The 19,601-nt window shown below is 40.3% G+C and overlaps 1 protein-coding gene across 3 annotated transcripts; it reads left to right on the top strand.

Moving 5' to 3' along the window:
* Window positions 1–584: 584 nt before the first annotated feature.
* LOC117819762 (helix-loop-helix protein 13) lies at window positions 585–17,870 on the top strand. Of its 3 annotated transcripts, XM_034693215.1 has the most exons (4): window positions 585–717; window positions 4,689–4,819; window positions 15,363–15,912; window positions 16,964–17,870. In XM_034693215.1, the coding sequence occupies exons 3-4, from the start codon at window positions 15,396–15,398 to the stop codon at window positions 16,999–17,001; spliced, it is 555 nt and encodes a 184-aa protein (XP_034549106.1). In that variant the 5' UTR covers window positions 585–717; window positions 4,689–4,819; window positions 15,363–15,395; the 3' UTR covers window positions 17,002–17,870. The 3 variants fall into 3 exon arrangements, 1 of the variants encoding a protein (XP_034549106.1); XR_004632619.1 differs by lacking the exons at window positions 15,363–15,912; window positions 16,964–17,870 and adding an exon at window positions 9,897–10,090; XR_004632618.1 differs by lacking the exons at window positions 15,363–15,912; window positions 16,964–17,870 and adding an exon at window positions 9,221–9,258.
* Window positions 17,871–19,601: the final 1,731 nt, after the last annotated feature.

The following is a 19,601-nucleotide window of genomic DNA, read 5'->3' as shown; positions in this document are numbered from 1 at the left end:
ATGTCTTGTATGTAATGTCTTGTATGTAATGTTTTGCATGTAATGTCTTGTATGTAATGTTTTGCATGTAATGTCTTGTATGTAATGTTTTGCATGTAATGTCTTGTATGTAATGTCTTGTATGTAATGTCTTGTGTGTAATGTCTTGTATGTAATGTTTTGCATGTAATGTCTTGTATGTAATGTCTTGTATGTAATGTCTTGTATGTAATGTCTTGTATGTAATGTCTTGTATGTAATGTCTTGTATGTAATGTCTTGTATGTAATGTCTTGTATGTAATGTCTTGTATGTAATGTTTTGCATGTAATGTCTTGTATGTAATGTCTTGTATGTAATGTCTTGTGTGTAATGTCTTGTATGTAATGTTTTGCATGTAATGTCTTGTATGTAATGTCTTGTATGTAATGTCTTGTATGTAATGTTTTGTATGTAATGTCCGTGTACTCTCATCCGTATTTGGTCTTCAGTGTAGTTATGTCTTTTATTTTGTAGTTCTTGCTCTCTGTGTGTCTGGTTCAGTTTTACTTCCTGTCATTGTGTGTTTCCCTCCACTTTGATTGCACCTCATTGGTTTCACCTGTGTCTTGTCACACCTGTGTCTGATCACCTTGTCTGCATTTAGTCTGTCCCTGAGGTTTTCCTTGTGGCTCTTGCTCCTTCCCTGTAAATTTTGGACTGTTGAACTGTTTGGATTTTTGTGTTTTGGACTTTTCAAGTAAGTTTTCTAAGTTTTGCCTTTTTGGTATTTCGTTTAAATAATTGTATTTTTGTTATCTGCGAGTGGGTCCTCCTCCTGGTTTTTATCACATGTGACAGAAGAACAATTTACAAAGCTAAGCGGGCTACTTTCCAGAGTTTCCAATGTTTGATGTTCCAAGCAAGCAGTAGTTTCCAGTGATGAAGAAGCCAACGTGAAAGTGCAACACACTGCAGTTCCTCTAAGTGTCCACCAGAGGCAGGCTGCAAAATCACAGGAATCCCCATTAATATGAGGCGCCGTTTGTAAAGTTGTGCACAACGAAAATAACAGCTACATTTCTCCACATTAAGCTTTGTGATCTTCAACACAACAAAATTAAATGTGAAGAAGATCACAAATATTAATCTAAATGTGATTTTAAAAAAGGGGACTTTTGAAAAATTCACTACATTTTTATGACGATTGGAGCTAAATGTGGAGAAATGTAGCTGTTATTTTTAGTGTGCACAACTTTTGGCACCCCATACATTAACACCCATATTAAATATTTGCTTTTGGGAGTGATATTTTGAACCACTCATCTGATCAAATTACTTGAGCCAACATTTTTCACTATGGAGACTGCCATCATAGGGCTTCAAATTCCCTTTCCAGCAAACCAACAGGAGATGTCACTGAGCCCATGTTTGGTGCAGTCTGAGAGCTAAAACTTACCTGAGGAACTATTGGCTTGTGTTGACTTTGGTGCCAGATGTGGACAAGGCATTACATCTTTGCTGATTTCGTCCTATACATGTGTAGGTAGTCTATTTTGAAAACAATAATCTTGTCCTACCTTCTTCTTTGAGCCACGCCATAAAGTCTTAAAATCAAGACGGCTGTTTCTTCATAGTCCTATGAATACCCTCGTCTGACACCTACCCCATACACTGGTTTCAGGGATTAATAAATGCGGAGACATAATGAATCTTGCTGCTGATGGCCTTGTTTGCTTTTGTATGTCATAAGCAGGAATGGATATTAATTTCAGACTGTTTCATAACCATTTAAAAACTTCTCAGAGGGGTTTTAAGCTAAACAGCTTGGGGTTGTCAGTTCATGTTACGTATGGCAGTCTTTGAGAGTGATATTGATTTTCTCGCCCAACTCTAAGCAAGGAAGCCAAAACAAATGTATCTTAAAATGTGTTGAAAAATGGTATGAAATCCAACAAATCAAAAGCAAATACACAGAGAGACAGAGCTTGAGCCAAGTCATACTGTAGTGGTTTGTAGCTTGAGATGTATTTTTCATTTTCTCTGCTGTTCTTTGTGATGCCTTTAATGTCACTTTATATTACTCAAGCTTTTTGTCTTCTCTCTGCCATGGAGTGCCCTAGTCTTTAGGGCAAATGGAGGTAGTAAGTTGGGCTTCTTTGCATGGGTTAAAGAAAAAGAAGATAGGGTAGGAACTCAGAGGATGAAGAGAAAAGATGGCCTAAAAGCCAAGACAGAAGCTCCTGCGGTATCTGGCAGAGCAGGGAAGAAACCTTGTGGTCTTGGGTGTCTTTCCTGATCGCTCTTTCTTACATCTCTGTCTGATTGTTTCCTCTCCTTGTCTTCCTTCTCTCTCTCTAGATGTCTGTGTTTGCTTCTCTTGTCATTTTTTTCTCATTGTTCCCACTCCTCTTTTCTTCATCCAACTGTGGCAAGAGAAACACAATGAATCATTGATACTCATTTTTCTCTCATGGATGCATTTTCTAGCTCCTGGGAATCTAATTTCCTGTTTCTGCTCCTGTCAACTGATTGGTGTTTATGTTTAGCAATCTGTTTCTTATAACCTGTCTGTTTTCCAGTTTTTATTCCTTCTCTCGTTCACCCCATCTCTTCTCTGTCTCTTTTGCTATTGTCTGTAAGAAATGTTCCAAGATTAAGCCTATTCAAGGATAAACAGTTTAAGACCTTGGCAGCAGTTGAACCAGTTAGAAGATGGGAACACCTACAACATAAGCCTCTCAATCCAATCCAAACAACATATTGGGGATGGGGTGTGTGTGTGTGAGGTGGGGTTCTCTCAAAGGAAAGAGAACATTACTCCTGGATGAAGTCAACTTCTTCTATCATTACTCTAACTGTAGATTGTAAGGTTAAGAAGTTGACCTGATAAGTTAGATTTCACAAAATCCCAGCTCAGCGTTGAGCCCTCATTTGATACAGCAGTGTGTCCGAATATTGATACACTAAGTGGGAACCTTCTTTGAAAAGTGACTAAACAAGGCATTCAACAGAACTATCTATTACTCATAGTGCTGTTTCTTGCAGTACGAATAATGAGCATCATGCCAACATGACACACTCTTTTTGGATGGCTTTCTTTTTCTTCCGAGTGGGGGCTTTATCTACAGGAAGAGATATAGGATAGATATCAGACCATTAAACTGTCATCCATCAATGTTCATACTTCATCATTTATTATTCTGAAAATACAGTTTCATCTAACAATCAGAACAATTGATGAAAGCTGCTTTCATTTACTCAACAAGCATACACACTTTGACACAGTAGGTGGCGGTACGCGAGTCACCATTAAGTGCAGCTGCAACTAGTGCTGGGCGATATTGAAAATTATGTTATCACAATAAATTATTAACGATAAATATCAAATCATTATTTCATTTAAAGTTAAAGTCATATTTTTGGTCCTGAGTGAAAGTTGAAGACAGTTTGTTAGTTTGTATCTGGATTTAGTTTCTGATGAACTTCTTGAATCCATCATTTCTGACGGTGCTAACAGGAAGCAGGTCTTTAGTATAAAATTAGATTTTGTGAAGTTTTAGTTTGTAGATTCTAATTTTTCTCAGAATGAGGTTATTTCCATAATTTGATTTAAATTTACAACAAATATTGAATTGTATTCTGTGTGTCAGTCTATAGAGTATTGTTTTGAGTTGTGCTCTCCCCTTTAAGGTTACCAAGGGTTACAGGCAGAGTGATGCTGTTTCCCACAGTGCAGTGAATGCATCACGGTTATTCAGTGTTCATTTGTCCTACGGTCGTGGTGGACATTAAACGTGTTCACAGCAGAAGTAGTCTCTGTGCTCTTCCTTTACCCACATCCTGAAAGTAGATTTAATGAAGTGTATGAAGTTAATAGTTAACACAGAGTCGACTCAGTGTCAGACTAACGACTCTGCTTTGAGCTGCTAGGTTTTCAGTTTTCTTCAGCGCAACTGTCACTCTAAAAGTCTTTAAGCCCTGCCTACCTCTCTTCCTGCGACATGATTGGCTGTTCAATGCTGTCTTCTTCTTCTGTCTAATGTTGGGTGGCAACAAGCGTTTAAGGTTCATTAGCGCCTCCTCCATTTTAAGTGGCTGGGAGGTGTAATTACATGTTTATATCAATTTTTTTATCGAATAGTTTTAATGTTTATATGGAGAAAAATTCAATCACGATGATTATCGTTATCAAATTATGGCCCAGCACTAACTGCAACTAGTTGACGAGTAATAATGGGATCACCAGTGTGGATGCTTTTCACTGTTTCAGAGAAGGATCACATGATTGCTGTTTGCAGAGCATTTGGCACAAGTATTCTGAGAGGAGGAAAAAAAGTTCTTAAGGTTCAACGTGTGTGTGAAGGTTCTCAGTCATCCAGGTCATGGTAATTCAAAGCTTGATCCGCAAGGCAACTGGACTGGTAGAAATTCTCTCCTCCGAAAGGCTGAGGAGAGGTGAAACGTCTTCAAGAATTTCTATCAGTCCAGTTGCCTTACAGAACAAGCTTTAAACATAAGGTTTAACACAATGAATCTTTTCAATCACCTAAAAAGTCGTCATCGCAACAAATATGTATCATATATGTAGCTGCAGCTAGCATTAGCATAACACTTCTGCAGTGCTGATTCAACAGGCAGAAAGAATACTAAGGACCGCCTAAAGCTGTCAATGACAAAATCAAGTAAACCAAGTTAAAGCACTAAATGACTCTCCTTTTTCTGATGTAGAAGACCAATGATTCTGCCAGCCAATGGCATACGTGGAACAATATGCCGAGTCGCCACTACTCTGCAGACGTATCCCCATCTGCCCTGAGTGATGTGATCTCTACACACATCACAGACTGATCCACAACAATGTAAGTGACACACATTTGGAATTGGTGGAGTGAGCTTAGTTTGATGACAAAGTGGTTGGATGAAGACACAGTTGCTTATTGATGAAGAGTAACTAGTTTTGACACAAACCACAAGTTCCTCATAAGAGCTTTAAAGCTATAGTCTGGCATTTTAGGAAAAGCCAAGAGATGCTCAGTTAGCTTAGCATAAATAAGGGAAATAGGGAAAGCAGCTAGCCTTACTCCTGCAAAATAGTGTTGTTGCATCCCCTAAAGCTCTCTAATTCACTCACTGAAATAACCAGCTGTGTGCTGTGGTAATGTGGTATTAATCTCCCATAAACATTAGAAATCTGTGTATTTCCCAAAAACTGCAACAACTTGGTTTTACATTTGAAAAAAAAGATTGGATGCTATATTTCAAGAGGTGGCAGTACTAACATTTAAGCTCAAACCAGTTGTCAAAGTTTCATTTTTGGGTGCCATTTTGCAATGAACATGGGGTCTTTGAGGTGGCGCCACAGGCAAGCGAACAAGCATAACAGCAAGGAATGTGCCTCTCATGTCTGCAAATGGGTCATAACATTCGCAGGGTTGCTGTTCATCTTTTCAGTTTTGTTTTCTTTGATTTTTGTGATGCAAAATTGCTCAGGACTCATTTCTAATGCTTGTTGTCTGGTGGTTAGTTTGGTACAGGCAGCAGGGCACTCAGAGGAGGGGGGGGGGGGGTTTCTCCCCCCACTGCAACTGTCAACTTGCAAATCAGCCTCTCATGGAAACCAGACGTTTAATTGTTCTCAGATGCTGAGGCTTTTGGTGTGACTTTGCTCTGTTCTAAGGTTGGATTAATTCTCTGACGTTGATTGAAAATGCTTGCACGCCTCGCAGGCTTGAAGTCTGACTGAAGGAGGGGGCAGATCGGGCCGAGGTCATATATTCTTAATAGAGATAGGAAAGAATTACTCAGAATTGTTTGTAACTATGAGAAGTAAACAGATGTGTTGATCTCAGTGTTTAATAAGCTGTCAATCACCCAAAAGTAAACCTAATGGACTTTCAAATATTTGCATGTTATTGTGAGTCAAATTTAACTCATCTGCTCTCTGTGTAGAATGAAAGAAATCAGAAACCGGAAAATGACTGTGGCTGATGTTCAGTTTAAATTTGAGTTTTATAGAGCGGAAAATCTGCAGGATGGGTTCTGAAGAACAAACAAACATCCCAAATTGATTGAAATTTATGAAATAACCAACCCAAACTTTGAAAATGCATTTATCCATCTATCTATCCATCCACCATCCATCATTGTATCATTACATCTATTCAGTCATCCATTCATCAACTTATTTATTAATCCATCCACCCATCCATCCATCTATTATTTAATTCATCCATCCATTCAGCAACCTGTTTATTAATCCATCATCCATCCATCCACCAGCTATCCACTCATCCATCCATTCATCAATCTATTTATTAATCCATTCATTCACTCATCCATCCATTCATCATCCTGTTTATTAATCCATCCATCTATCCATTCACTCATCCATCCATTCATCAACCTGTTTATTAATCCATCCATCCACCAGCCATCCAATCATCCATCCATTCATCAACCTGTTTATTAATCCATCATCCATCCATCCACCAGCTATCCACTCATCCATCCATTCATCAATCTATTTATTAATCCATTCATTCACTCATCCATCCATTCAGCAACCTGTTTATTAATCCATCCACCAGTCCACCCATTCATCCATCTTTGTATCATTACATCTACTCAACCATCCATTCATCAACTTATTTATTAATCCATCCACCCATCCATCCATCTGTTATTTAATTCATCCATCCATTCAGCAACCTGTTTATTAATCCATCATCCATCCATCCACCAGCTATCCACTCATCCATCCATTCATCAATCTATTTATTAATCCATTCATTCACTCATCCATCCATTCATCATCCTGTTTATTAATCCATCCATCTATCCATTCACTCATCCATCCATTCATCAACCTGTTTATTAATCCATCCATCCACCAGCCATCCAATCATCCATCCATTCATCAACCTGTTTATTAATCCATCATCCATCCATCCACCAGCTATCCACTCATCCATCCATTCATCAATCTATTTATTAATCCATTCATTCACTCATCCATCCATTCAGCAACCTGTTTATTAATCCATCCACCAGTCCACCCATCCATCCATCTATTATTTAATTCATACATCCATCCATTCAGCAACCTATTTATTAATCCATCCACCAGCCATCCACTCATCCATCCATTCCGCAACCTGTTTATTAATCCATTCTCAATACATTAATCCATTCATATATCCATCCATTCAACCACCACTCATCCATCCATCCCTCCATGCATGCTTGTAGCTATCCATTTCAACATCCATTTCTTACATACATCCACTGATATTCAAACAGCTGATTAGCTGAGTAAGTCCACAGAAAACTGTTGATCTTTATTGAGAGAAGAACACTTCAGATATGTTGAATCTTAATGTTCTACTCTGCTTTCATTCTTCAGTTTAAACTTCCAAAACAGAAAAATGCATACCCTCTCACACTGGCAAACACTGTAGATCATGTGAGGTTGAGCTGAATGGAGCAAGACTCTGAAATGTCGGCTGAAAATCAATCAGCATTATGTCATGAAACTCTAGCATCAGCTGTATTTACGTCCAGCATTTGGTAGATGATTCAAAAGTCAGTCAATCATTTCTTGATCGTTCCCAATTCAGCTTCTAGTTTTACGTCTAAGCTCGTCCAATTCAGTTGAGCTGCTCTGACCTTCTTACATTTCAAGATCTGACCACTGACTGACTAGTTTTCATCCCCAAAGGAGCAGTTTTGATTCTTCCACAATCTGCAGGTTTGGCTTCATCGTGCCAACAGCTTTGGGAAAAATAATAGAGCCATCATTTTTATATCAGTTGGGACCTGTTTGGAAAAACTCTCTGAATATTTAACAGCCTGACCTTCCTCTATCGTACACCCACTCCCTTTCTCTCTCAGTAGTCTGGAAGAGCAAAACTTCCTCTTGATTGAGATGTTTTTGACATATGCCAGTTGCGTTCTGCATAATTCTTAACCCTCTGCCTCTTTGGCAAGTAATTTGACTCTCCTTTACTTTACATACATTTTATGCTCCATCCCTTGATTGTATTCCATGGTTAGAATTTCAAGGAACAGACAAATGTTGTTATATACTCTGCTGTGGAAGCATACTATTCTTTCATGTGTTGTTACACCATGACAGTAAAGGTATTTGTACGATATCGTCAAGTAAATTCATGAGCCTCATGGAATATGGCTGGTTTATTACTGTAGGGTAAGAAACACGATCTTAGCTATTGGCTCATTTACTTTCTTTAATTTTTTGCTACAAGTCAGATAAGAAGATCAGTACTACTCATGGCAAATGGACCCCAGGAAGTCAGACAAGACACAGTCCTGTATTTAATTCTAATGAAAATAAATACTTAGTTTAGTATGGATAAGGAAACAAGTCCTAATTTCTTTATTTAAAAGGTGGTGTAGGCAGGAGGAAGTATGGGGGAGAAAAGTTGGGACAATTCCAAGGGCCTACTGACAGTGGCTCTGAAAAATGTTAAACCAATTGTGGTGATGTGGTGGGCCCAATGTGATATTTTGCCCTTTTATCCCAGTTGACCCCTGGGTGCAGGTGGGTTTTGTTGGCTGGGACAGAACCAAGCCAGCTGTACCCCCTTGTTTTATCTTCATCTTATTTCCAAGGCCAGGTTAATGCATGCACTGTACATTAGAGGTGCAAGAACATGGCAGATATGAGAAGAACAAAGCATACAGCCAAGTATTATGGTCAAATTAAAATGAGATGAATCTGAACATTAAAAAAAAAAAAAAGGGAGCAAATGAGTAATAAATTCAATGCATGGAGATCAGATTGTTGTTGCTCTGAGCTTGAGTTACATCTGTTAAAAAAGCTGCTCTCACCTCCTCCTGTCACTAAAGAAGGGTCAGCACAAACAATACCAAAGTATCTGTTCCCAAAGGAACACATTCATCTGAGCAGAGAAGAGAAGAGGTAATTGGATTATCACTTAATCACCCAGTTTACTAAAGAGCAACATCAGAGATGCTCCCTGTTGGCATTCTTTGTTTTGTCTCTTTGGTCCCTGAGCATTCAACAACATATTCACCCTCTGTGTCCAATCTGTGTCCAATGTGCCCTATCCTCAATTCAGCCATAGTTATCCCTTAGTTAGGACACCATTACCATCCACCACTCAACCTGTGAACACAGAGTGTGAATGTCCGAAGAGTGACTCGTTTCTTTTCAACCCTGGATCAAATCCACTCAAACCCTGACAAGAAAAAAAGCTTCTTTCTTTCTCCTAATCAAGATGGGAAAACGTGTGAAACCTGAACAACAGGGCCAAGACAAAAAAGACACGAAGACAACGAAGTACAACAAAGCACAACAAAGCCAGCAGCTGGTCTTCAGGGGCAGAGTGTCCACAGGCAAGTCTCTGCAGTGACCTAAGACGCCCTCATGCCTGTTAAGACTATCTCCTGAGTATCAGGCCTGTGTGTTTGTGTGTGTATGTATGTGTGTGTCAGTCTCAATGGACAGGATAGTGTTTTGTTCCGATGAAGTGGAGTTGCAGAAGGAACATTTTTCACATCTGGTTTCAGTGAGAGTGTCCCCATAACTTACCCTCAGGCAACACGTAAGATCATCACAGCTAGAAATCATCCGTGTGTCACTCCATCACTGTCAGTTACATCTTTACAAAAACTGAAATCACTGAGCAGCACAACAGTTTTCCTCCTGAAGTGTGTAGTGCAACAATATGGACCCCCTCTTAAAAGGTTTTGCAGATTTGCAGGTTATCTGTTGTCTAAAAAAGTTTGAAGTTTGTAATAAAGATGAATCCTTTATTGACGTTCTGGCTGTGAGGAGAAAATGTTAACTGAAGCAGCACAAAAAGACTTTTCTGTGCTGCGTGATTGAATCCTGTTTAATCAGAACTTTGTTTAAGAGGATATGACCTGTAACAGTATTTCTATCTGTTGTAGATTCATCCCTCCATCACCTCATGAAGCTCAAAGCCCGCAGTTGAATGCTGCAAAAGATGATGTAACCTGTACCACTGTCATCTGTGCTCTAAATTAACTCACAGAGTGTCTGAGACATGATGGGTCCCTCATGATGTTTAAGGCTGGACCAGGTCAGAATAAAGTTCATTAATAAAGAACATTCTATCATTGTTTTCAGTCTGTTGTTTTGCTTTTCTAAAGTGAAGCACTTAATAATGCACAAGGTTAAGCTAAAATAATACAAGTTTTACTTTATCTAGAGTTTGCAGCCAGTGCATTAGTCTCAATAAAATGAGAGTAAAGAGGTAACAACATACTAAAAAGGTATATTTCAGCTGAGATGCTTTGTAAGCAAAGAGCCTTAAGTTCCAACTGCAGACTCAATGAGCTTTGGTTTTCTTCAAATTTATTTCACACTCATTAGAGATCGTTTTCCATTCTTACTTTATAAATCAGTTGTAAGTATAAATGAGATATGATGAGTTATCAAAATAAATGACTAAAACATTAAACTGGAAGTGCACACAATATTTTATATTCCATTTCCTTACATACTTTTTACGGATTAGAGGAAAACTTGACTGGAATGTTGATACGGTGCATCACTGGGGAGGTCTGCAGAGGTAGGGGTCTGACTGCAGGGGCCTAACCCTAACCCAGACTGTCTTGGTTGATTCTAACAGTTTCATCTTTGTTTCTTACCTTTGTTGCCTTCACATTGTAATGCTTAAAGAGAGAGTATTCTGGCATGCCCCAATCAAACTATACTTTTATTTGGCAAGTTATCCCAAGTGAAGTGTATGTGGTACACTCTGAACAATAATCATAATAATAATAAAAACACTAAATTATTACTGTTACTTTGGTAAAACTCTGTTGTCAATCATTCTTAAATAAGGTATTTAAAAAGGACTATTTGGAGTCATGATGTCGACTAATATCAAACCTTTCCGTTCCAAGTGTTTGTTGCTTTTTCCTCATTTCACCTCAGAGCAGAGCTGATGTTTTTATGGGTCCAGTGCATCTCAGTGCTTGAGTTTAGGAAAAAGGCTTTAAAGAAATATGCTCTAATGGCTCAAGAAAAATGTGTATTTCTTTAACATGAAATATATTTTGCAATCAGGTGACATCTGGTATTCAACAGGTGTCCCTGCTGATGATTGCAAGCATCCAAACATCCTCCCTATAGATCCGCTCTGTGGCCTTTTATACATCCCACAGAGACACACCACAGGTCTGTGACTGGATGCATAGTTTGGGATTAATGAATAAAATACTGAAGTAAAGGGAGGCTTATGATGTGTTGTACACACGTGCACACTTATAGAGCCACATTATCTAAATACCACCTGTTGTCATGCAGTGTATACACACCCATTGTGTAAAAGTGATGTGTTTTTATCAAGCTGGGGGCTCTGATCCAGCCTCAGGCTCTCCCCACTCCAGAGAGAGGGGTGGTGCCCCCAGAGGGGTGTTTGCTTAAGGCCCTTTTTTACGACCATGATGCTTTTTCCAGACCTGAGCTGGGACTGAAATGCAGACAGGAATGGGCGCAGAGCCAGTAAGCTGCTACTTAACTTTAAGGATTGGAATCAGAGTCATTTCTTTGGCAGATTTTGTAGCAGTACCTAAGTTTGTGCATTGCTTTTGTGGCACACATTATTCAAGTAACCAGAGAGCACACATGAAGCATTTGTTTGCTGCCCTAAAGGTTTAAAGAAAGGAGGTGAGAGTTACCCCCCCAATCCACACATACTTAACATGCAGGAGAGATTTAAACGCACTCAGGCATTTCCTGCATTATTTTCATTCAGCTGACTGGCATGCTCTTTGAAGCTGGGCCCATATTAATGCTGATTGTACCCTACCTTTAAAGGTAAAGGCCTGAGGCTATCTGCATCCTAAATCTGCGGTCAAGGCTAACTTCTGCTGTGAGCTATCGCTTCAATGTGCCGTGACACTCTAATGGTTTAGTCCCAGCACGGATCAAAGAGCTGTTTGTGGCCAGGGCTGAAGATTACACTTGGCTGCAATGCCATTCTCTCATAGCAGCCAAGACTGATCCCAGAGGCATTCAGGACCGAGATGTTTATCAAAGCAGTACCCAAACAAACAAGATGTGCGTCACTGTGCAGAACTCCGAGATGTTCATTGTTATGTTTATTTTTTAATGTTGCATTGATGACTTTTGGACTATCTCATGTCTGCTTTGACTGTGTATGTCTGTGGCTTTTGCGTGCGTGTGTGTAAAAAAGAGACTGATAGAGAGAAAGGAAGGAGAATGAAGAGGGAGAGAAGGGAGAGGAGGGAGAAAGAGACTCAGATACAAAGAAATAAAGATGACTAAAGGGCTGACAGAGCTGTTTGGATTGTTGCAGTACATTTTGGCTCTGATTCTGAAGTTCAGTTACAGTTTTTTGATTTGTAGGAAATGACACAAGCCCTGTGTGAGCTAACATTGTCCTCTCTAATTCCCCAAATGTGTCCCTGATTAAAAATCCTGATATTATGTCATGATACACAGGACATGAAAGAGCAGTTGGGGATCAATGCTGATGTGCGTTTGATTCGCAGCTTCATTAACTTCCTTATTTTCCACGTAGAAACATCCAGGTGGGAAACAGCTTCAACCCGCAGTCATAATTATGAGCATGTGGCCCGGCGCTGCGTCCAAGGCGCACTTTACGCACTGTCCGGGCTCTCGAGGCTCTCTAACAGCAGGCGCGTGGAGGGAGTAATGTCAGTGAAATAAGGCACCGCACATGTTTGAATCTTGGCTCTAACAACTGTTTATAAGCCTACAGATTTCATGTCTCAATCAGGAGGGATAAAAGCCAAATCTTACCATTTTCAGAGAAATAAAGCGAGCATCTTTGTGCTGCGTTCATCCTCTGTATTTTACACCTTTTTCTTTTTTTTATGTCACATTTTTTGAAGGGTTGCTAGGTTTTGTTCACTGCAGCCCTCTTGAATTATTGTGAAAACAATAAGGTGGAATCTGAATCTGACAGGCGCGTCTCTTCAGTCCGGATCAAACCAAACCAGGGCCGTCAGCTGGGAGAGGGATGCAAGTGGCAGGCTGGCAGAAGGTCCTGACAGAGTCCGCACCTCTCAATTCAAGCTGTCTCTTCTTCTGCAGTCATTGAGAAGCCTATAATGACAAACAGCGCGCGCGCTGCTGTGCCAAATTAGTTTTACTGTGATGAGCCGTAAAACGAGTCTGTCCCCCAAATCCTTCTGTCTCGAACACAGAAGCAGAGTCTCATCTATTTGAATCAAATCATTTATATTGTCCGTGGTGTTCATTTGACAGAATCAAGGCGCAACTTCCTAGCTTTTTTTACGCAGCTAATTTATATTATAATTAGTTTCAATATTAGTACAATTTAAAAATGTTTTCATTACCAGCGTTCCCTAAAATGTCACTCTTTTATTTTGAGAGGAGAAAACAGCATGTATGTTGGGTTTTTATTCAATAAGTGAACAGTTAAAGCAGAGGGCCCTGTGTGATAAACCTGTTTAAGAGATGTTGCCTTTATAAGCCTAAACCCGTCCCACTTTAGTGGATACAACGAAATTGCAAAGAAGGTGAACTTTATGACGTGTTAATCCAAAATCACTCATTGTAAACACCACATGTAGAATTTCTCGTTCGGTCCCATTTACACTCCAAACAGTTTTATCACATGCTAGTTAAAACAAGATTGGCTCGAGAACAATGAACCCATTAATCAGGATGTTTTACTTTCAATTTTCTCCTGTGTGTCATTTTCATTGGATGATTAAACTGTAAAATGGGAAATGGTTAGAAGAACATGGTAAGTTCATTAACGATTGTAACACAATCGTTTGGAAAAGAGCAGACACTTTGATGTGATTCATGAAACAAATAGTGAGGTCCCTGCAGGGAAATCAAACTGACTGAAGGAAAATGCAGACAGCATTGTGGCCTCTTTGTGTTTCTCGTTCAGAACGATTTGTCTATGAGCCATCCTCATCGGTATTTAATTTCACAAGATATCACATCTGCAACAATTTAGGAGGAACAAATTTTTCAAACGCTGTATTACAATCGGATTCATCAAACACGTCCAGGAAATGAACAAGAATGGCAAAGGACGCAAACTCGTGGGACTTTTTATTGTGATCGCGCAATCCATGATTAAGAAATCAAATTACACAACAGTAACACAGTCTGGGCTGGGCTGTGGGGAGCCTTCTTTAAAACGGATTAAAATGTTGTTATCGCCATCACCTGTGTGGATTACAGTTTTTTTCTTCAACTGTAACTCGCATGCTTCACCATGCTTCACCTGTCTCAGTGTTAGTCCTCTGGATCATTGTGGTTAAACCAGCTGCTGCATCCAAAGGCCTCCTGCCAGTCCGTGTTTACTGCGACAAACAGATTCCCTTCTGGATTAACATCCTGGAGGACTTTGACAAATCAAAAGCACGTGTTATCAAACATACAGCCTTGTTGAATTAAAGTTCATCCCCTAACTGCCCTCCATCCAACCTCCAAGAAAGAGAACGCATATTTGATTAACCCCAGCGTAATTACAGCGTGCGTCCTCTCCATGTTTGCCAGTTAGTCAGTCATATCATTTGCAAATTAGGAGCTTATTAATGTGGCCACTGAACCCAAATTATGTGGGACGAGTTGTGGTGATGCTGCTGGAATATTTAACATCTTGTAGGTCTGTTCAGTGCGTAAAAATATGTCTAGACCAGAATAAACCCAAAGGCAAATCAACATAAAAATGCTCCTTTTTCATTAAGATCTCGTTACATTTTGTACCAACAAAGAGCTTCCATGTGTTTCTGTCAGTGTTTGTTATCAATTGAGCTTTGATAGATAAAACAATCCCATTCAGAGGCCACCGGGTTTGCACGGCCTGCTGCGTCGCAAAGCTCTGCACGAGTCCTCCAATGACTGCTGAGCACTGAGTGTTTTGTCAATATTAGCGCGACTACTTGTGGGGAAGTTTATAATTAGACACGTGTTTCCCCCGCTTTTTGTCGTCAGGGATCAACTGATTTCTTTGTAATGCGTTTTTAAAGCAATGAGCGATCCACAAGGAGGGGTAAAGTGTTCTTAAGAGCTCCCTTTCAGCCTTTAGAAAAGGCCAAGGCGACCCGCCGAGAATCATGGAGGCCCTGGAAGTATTTAATCCAGGAGATGTGCCTATGCTGCTGTCACAGAGCGAGAGAGAGCGATTCAGGCGCATGTTGGTGGCAGTTAGAATTATTAACCGATACTCGCGCTCCGTCGTCTGCTCTCAAAGACTTTATCCTTCTAGCCACAAAATTTGAATTTATCTGCCTGAAACTGAAAGTAAAAACTTGATTTATTGCATATCTACATACAGAGTTAAAAAAATTAAACGAATTATAAAATAGTTTCTTATTATAAATATGGAGGATATGCTTTTTGACTTCGACCAGGATGGCACCACAGATTTTGCGTTTTGGGGACAGATGGACCAAAACATCCAGTTTCAAACCCAGATGGACACCTTCCTGCTGGACTACACCGCGGCATCGGGCCAGCTCTCGCCTTGGTCCTCTTTCGGGAGCCAGTCCATGTTCCCGGACGCACAGCTGACCTTTACCGACCTGGACGTGGGCTCCCCAGGGGCGAGCATCTGTGCTGAGGGTGAGAGCTCCTCAGTGGAAGATCCCCTGGAGATGGCCAAGCGCAGGGCGCGGCGACTGGTGCCCCATCAGCCCTACAAGGTGCAGCGCCACGCCGCCAACATCCGGGAGAGGAAGAGGATGCTGAGCATCAATTCTGCCTTTGAAGAGCTGCGCTGCCACGTGCCAACCTTTCCCTATGAGAAGCGACTGTCCAAGATAGACACGCTGAGACTGGCCATAGCTTACATCGCCCTGCTGAGAGAGATCCTCCTGTCAGGCTGCGACCCCAAATCATACGTGGATGAGTGCATGAAGAGCGGCTACAAGAACCGAACCAACGCCATCTGGAACACAAGTGGTGAGCTCAAACCCATAATTACCCTTTAAGAAACCTGTTAAGTAATGACTGGGTCTGAATGAGATGGGAATGTTAGACAACTGTAACCAAAATTGATTGTTTCCATCAATTATTTGACACTGTTTCAACAGACCATTGTCCTAAACTCATCCAGGTTTCTGTAAAGTGTTTAGTATCGAAGAGATTTAAAGACGACGTATTGTTTATAATATCAGGGAACTGAGATCAGTTCCTTTAATCAAGAAGAATAGTGTCTGAATTCTGCCTGACAAAACTCTCATCAGGACACCAACACATGAAATGCCTTCAAATGGAAAGTTTCATTAAGCTTTAACTGATCAAACAAATGCACCTCATCATGTTATGAACCTAATCACAAGCAACACCCAACAGGCCTTTAGTAAGCCATCACAATTTATTCATAATGCGCCAATTCTCTACAAAGCTATTCCATAAAATCTGACAAATTTAGCAGCTCTAGAATGCTATTATTAATATTTTCCTAGTCCTGATATGAATCCAACATGAGTGAGCATTTAGCCACAGCGGCAGGCAAATCTTTCTTTTAAATGGGCAGAAACGAGAGTAGAATCAGACTTATTGCGGAACAGCCATCTGCCCCATGATCACAGCAAAAAGATCCATTCTTGCTCTGCATCTTTTTAACGTTGTTAGAACTTGAGATCATTTTAATTGCTTATTTAAATCAAATTAATTGAGAATTCATGGTTGTCATTCACAGTTAACCCAGTGTAGTGATTTTAAACAAAAGTCATTGTGAGCAGCTCTTGTTGCCTGCACACTTTTATCCCCAGGTGTGTTTTTCCTTGTGCATATGCTCCCAAATGAGCCTCATTACTTCAACACAATTGCACGTGCCTCTCTATGTTTAACTAATCCTGTGGGAATCTTGGCCTCTTTATTTGCCTTTTCAGTGTTAAGTGTGCCCCGTCCTGTTGCCCCAGATCTAGAACTTGTTAAACAGTCATTAAAATGTATTAAAACTTATATGTTTGCCCCGCTTTTGTCTAATTCTGTGCCTGCTCTGCAGATCTGACAGCCCGTCTCTCTTGGATAAAGTGGGATTAACTGAGGATCATGGGGCACCCCAAGTATTAAGATTCAGGTTGGTTCCCCTCTCCTTCTCTGTCTACACCTCAAGGACAGGCGGTCGGCAAGCATGGTGGAACCCCCCCGTTCGACATCTGCAGACTTCTCACCGGGTCACACACCTCAGGCTTTCTCAACCCTTCCACTCCTGCATCATCCATGGCTTTTAATATTCTAATTTATTGTTGACTGGTAATGGAGAGCCATTGTTTTTAGAGCTGGGGAGGGAGAGAGGGTTGGCATTGTTTGCCCACATGGATGGCACTTGTCCCAGAGAGAGGGGGGCGCACTGGCACCGGACTGAATGGACTTCCTAAGGGCTCATACTTCTGCATGCAGCGCTGAAGTGTTTTCTGGACTGCTGCTCATTAGTCTGCAAGTCGATGTGTTAAAAAGAGCCTTGATCATGGAAATGAGACAATGGATGCACTGATCAGGGCAATGTGTTTTAGCATGTCAGCTGCTGCTGCCAAACATGGCAATGTGGCTTGTAATGAACTGTTTGTTCCATGTGCAACTGCTATCATCTGCTTTGTTATTTATTTATTTATGTATTCTTTTATTTATTCTTTTATTTATTCTTTTATTTATTATAATTATTTCTTATTTATAACAACTTGATTTCTTAGACATGTATTTGTACAAACTGATTGTCTTGTTTTGCAGCTCAAATGAAACTGTTGTGCTTCTTATTTTTATTTAACTGCACATAAAAAGCTGCTTCATGCTAAGCTAATGCGTCATTTTCCTCACATGCATCACCACAGAGGAGCTTTATATACAGGAGATGAGACGTGTAAAAGATTCCTAAATACGGAAATAAAACTGTATCACTCTTCTTCTTTAAATATGATATCACTCTGTATTACGCCATCATACCAGGACATGGAATGCCAGCTGAACTGCAGTGGCATCAAAAACATCCTCCAGTCTCAACTACTGTGTCATGACTGAGCTTAACATTTTTGGGTGAGCGAATAGATGACTCAATCTGTAGTTTTGTCTTCCTCAGTTTCCCAATTTACTGTATCAATGCTCACACTGTTTCTCAGCCACTCTAAATCAGGGGTTCCCAAACTTTTCAGCCCGGGACCCCCAAAATATAGATGCCAAAGACTTGTGACCCCCTCTGTCATTCAAAGGGATTTAATGTGTCTTCATCTAGTTAGTCTGGAGAAAATTTGCCTACCTCCATGATCATGTGTCTGTGTTTCCTGTGCTGTTATGAATGAACCTGCTGCTACTGATGCTTTTGATAATTAACTGTTCACTAACCCTAAACTTAGGAGTCATCTGGAAACAAAGAAAGACAGAAAACTCATTACACTTTCTATTTTCAAGGTTTTATTTCAAGTTTAGCGTCTATTTTTGTCGACATTATTTACTATAATGGGTAAAATGCAGTATTTTTTTAAAGAAACATTCTGGAAGACATCTCCCAACCCCCCATTTTTGTCTCACGACCCCCCAGGGGGTCCCGACCCACACTTTGGGAACCCCTGCTCAAAATGACTATTGGTGTCCCTTCAGTGAGGCAGTAAGAGAACTGGAAAGGTGGTGGATTAGAACAGCTGAGTGTTTTTTCTTTCGACAATGTCGTTGATCATGGCCCGAGCTCTCCCCAGGTACTGCTCAGAGGAAGATGTTTTAAACAGGTGAAGAGAGTCGACAATATAACCATTCTTTTATTACACCTGTCATTTTACTGCCACTGATGCAGCCTTTAGGACACGATCAAGGAGCAACCCGGTTATGAAATCTGCACTTCAGTTGAAGCTTACAAACTTTTGGTTTGGGAGTATTGGTCACAGAACATTAAGAGCAGGTCCCTGCTTGTTCTGGAGACTTAATCTTGGAAATGTGGAAATATTTCTGACATATATTTATTTTTGTCCCTATTTGTGTGAGTGTGTGTGTGCTCACACACTTTATTGAGTTGATGCTCTCACAGGAGTTACAGATGTCAACATGACTTCTTCTGAACACTTCTCATTGCTCTCTCTCTCTGATACAAGTACACACAAGAGACTTGTTGTTATGTCATAAATAAACAGGTCTTTGCTGCTATGCTGAGGAACATGCTTGAATTAAATTAAGATAAACTAGAATTAAGAGCTGGATTTAGGAACACAGAAGGGACATTAAGAAGTGCTGTGTGTAAGCCCTTTGTATTTTATGGAAGCAATCATCTCATCACATGTGACTATCTCATGTTCACACAGAGTGTATATAAAATAGACGTCATCTCGCTCGGCTCGAAGTGAGGCCGCCACAAAAACTGCTCCCCCTAGTGGCTGGCTGTAGTATAGGTCAAAAACTCTGTCTCCCCCATTCATGTGAATGGGGCTGCGGTCAAACTTTAAAAAATAAATACATGTCGTACGAATGTTTGTCACATCTGTATGCTGTGGTGATATGTAGTTATTATTTGACTGTTTTGTGTTCAAGGCCTCTTTTTTCTGAAAAGTTTCTTTTTCATTAGTTATTAGAGGTTAAAAAATGGATTTTACACCCGGGTTTATTTTGATTGACAGCTGCTGTGGAGAGGAACTCCATAGGACGTCAGGACGGTACGCTGT

This window comes from Notolabrus celidotus, chromosome 10 (genome assembly GCF_009762535.1).
Source record: "Notolabrus celidotus isolate fNotCel1 chromosome 10, fNotCel1.pri, whole genome shotgun sequence".
Classification (NCBI taxonomy): Eukaryota; Metazoa; Chordata; class Actinopteri; order Labriformes; family Labridae; genus Notolabrus; species Notolabrus celidotus.
This window is presented reverse-complemented; position numbering and strand designations above follow the sequence as displayed.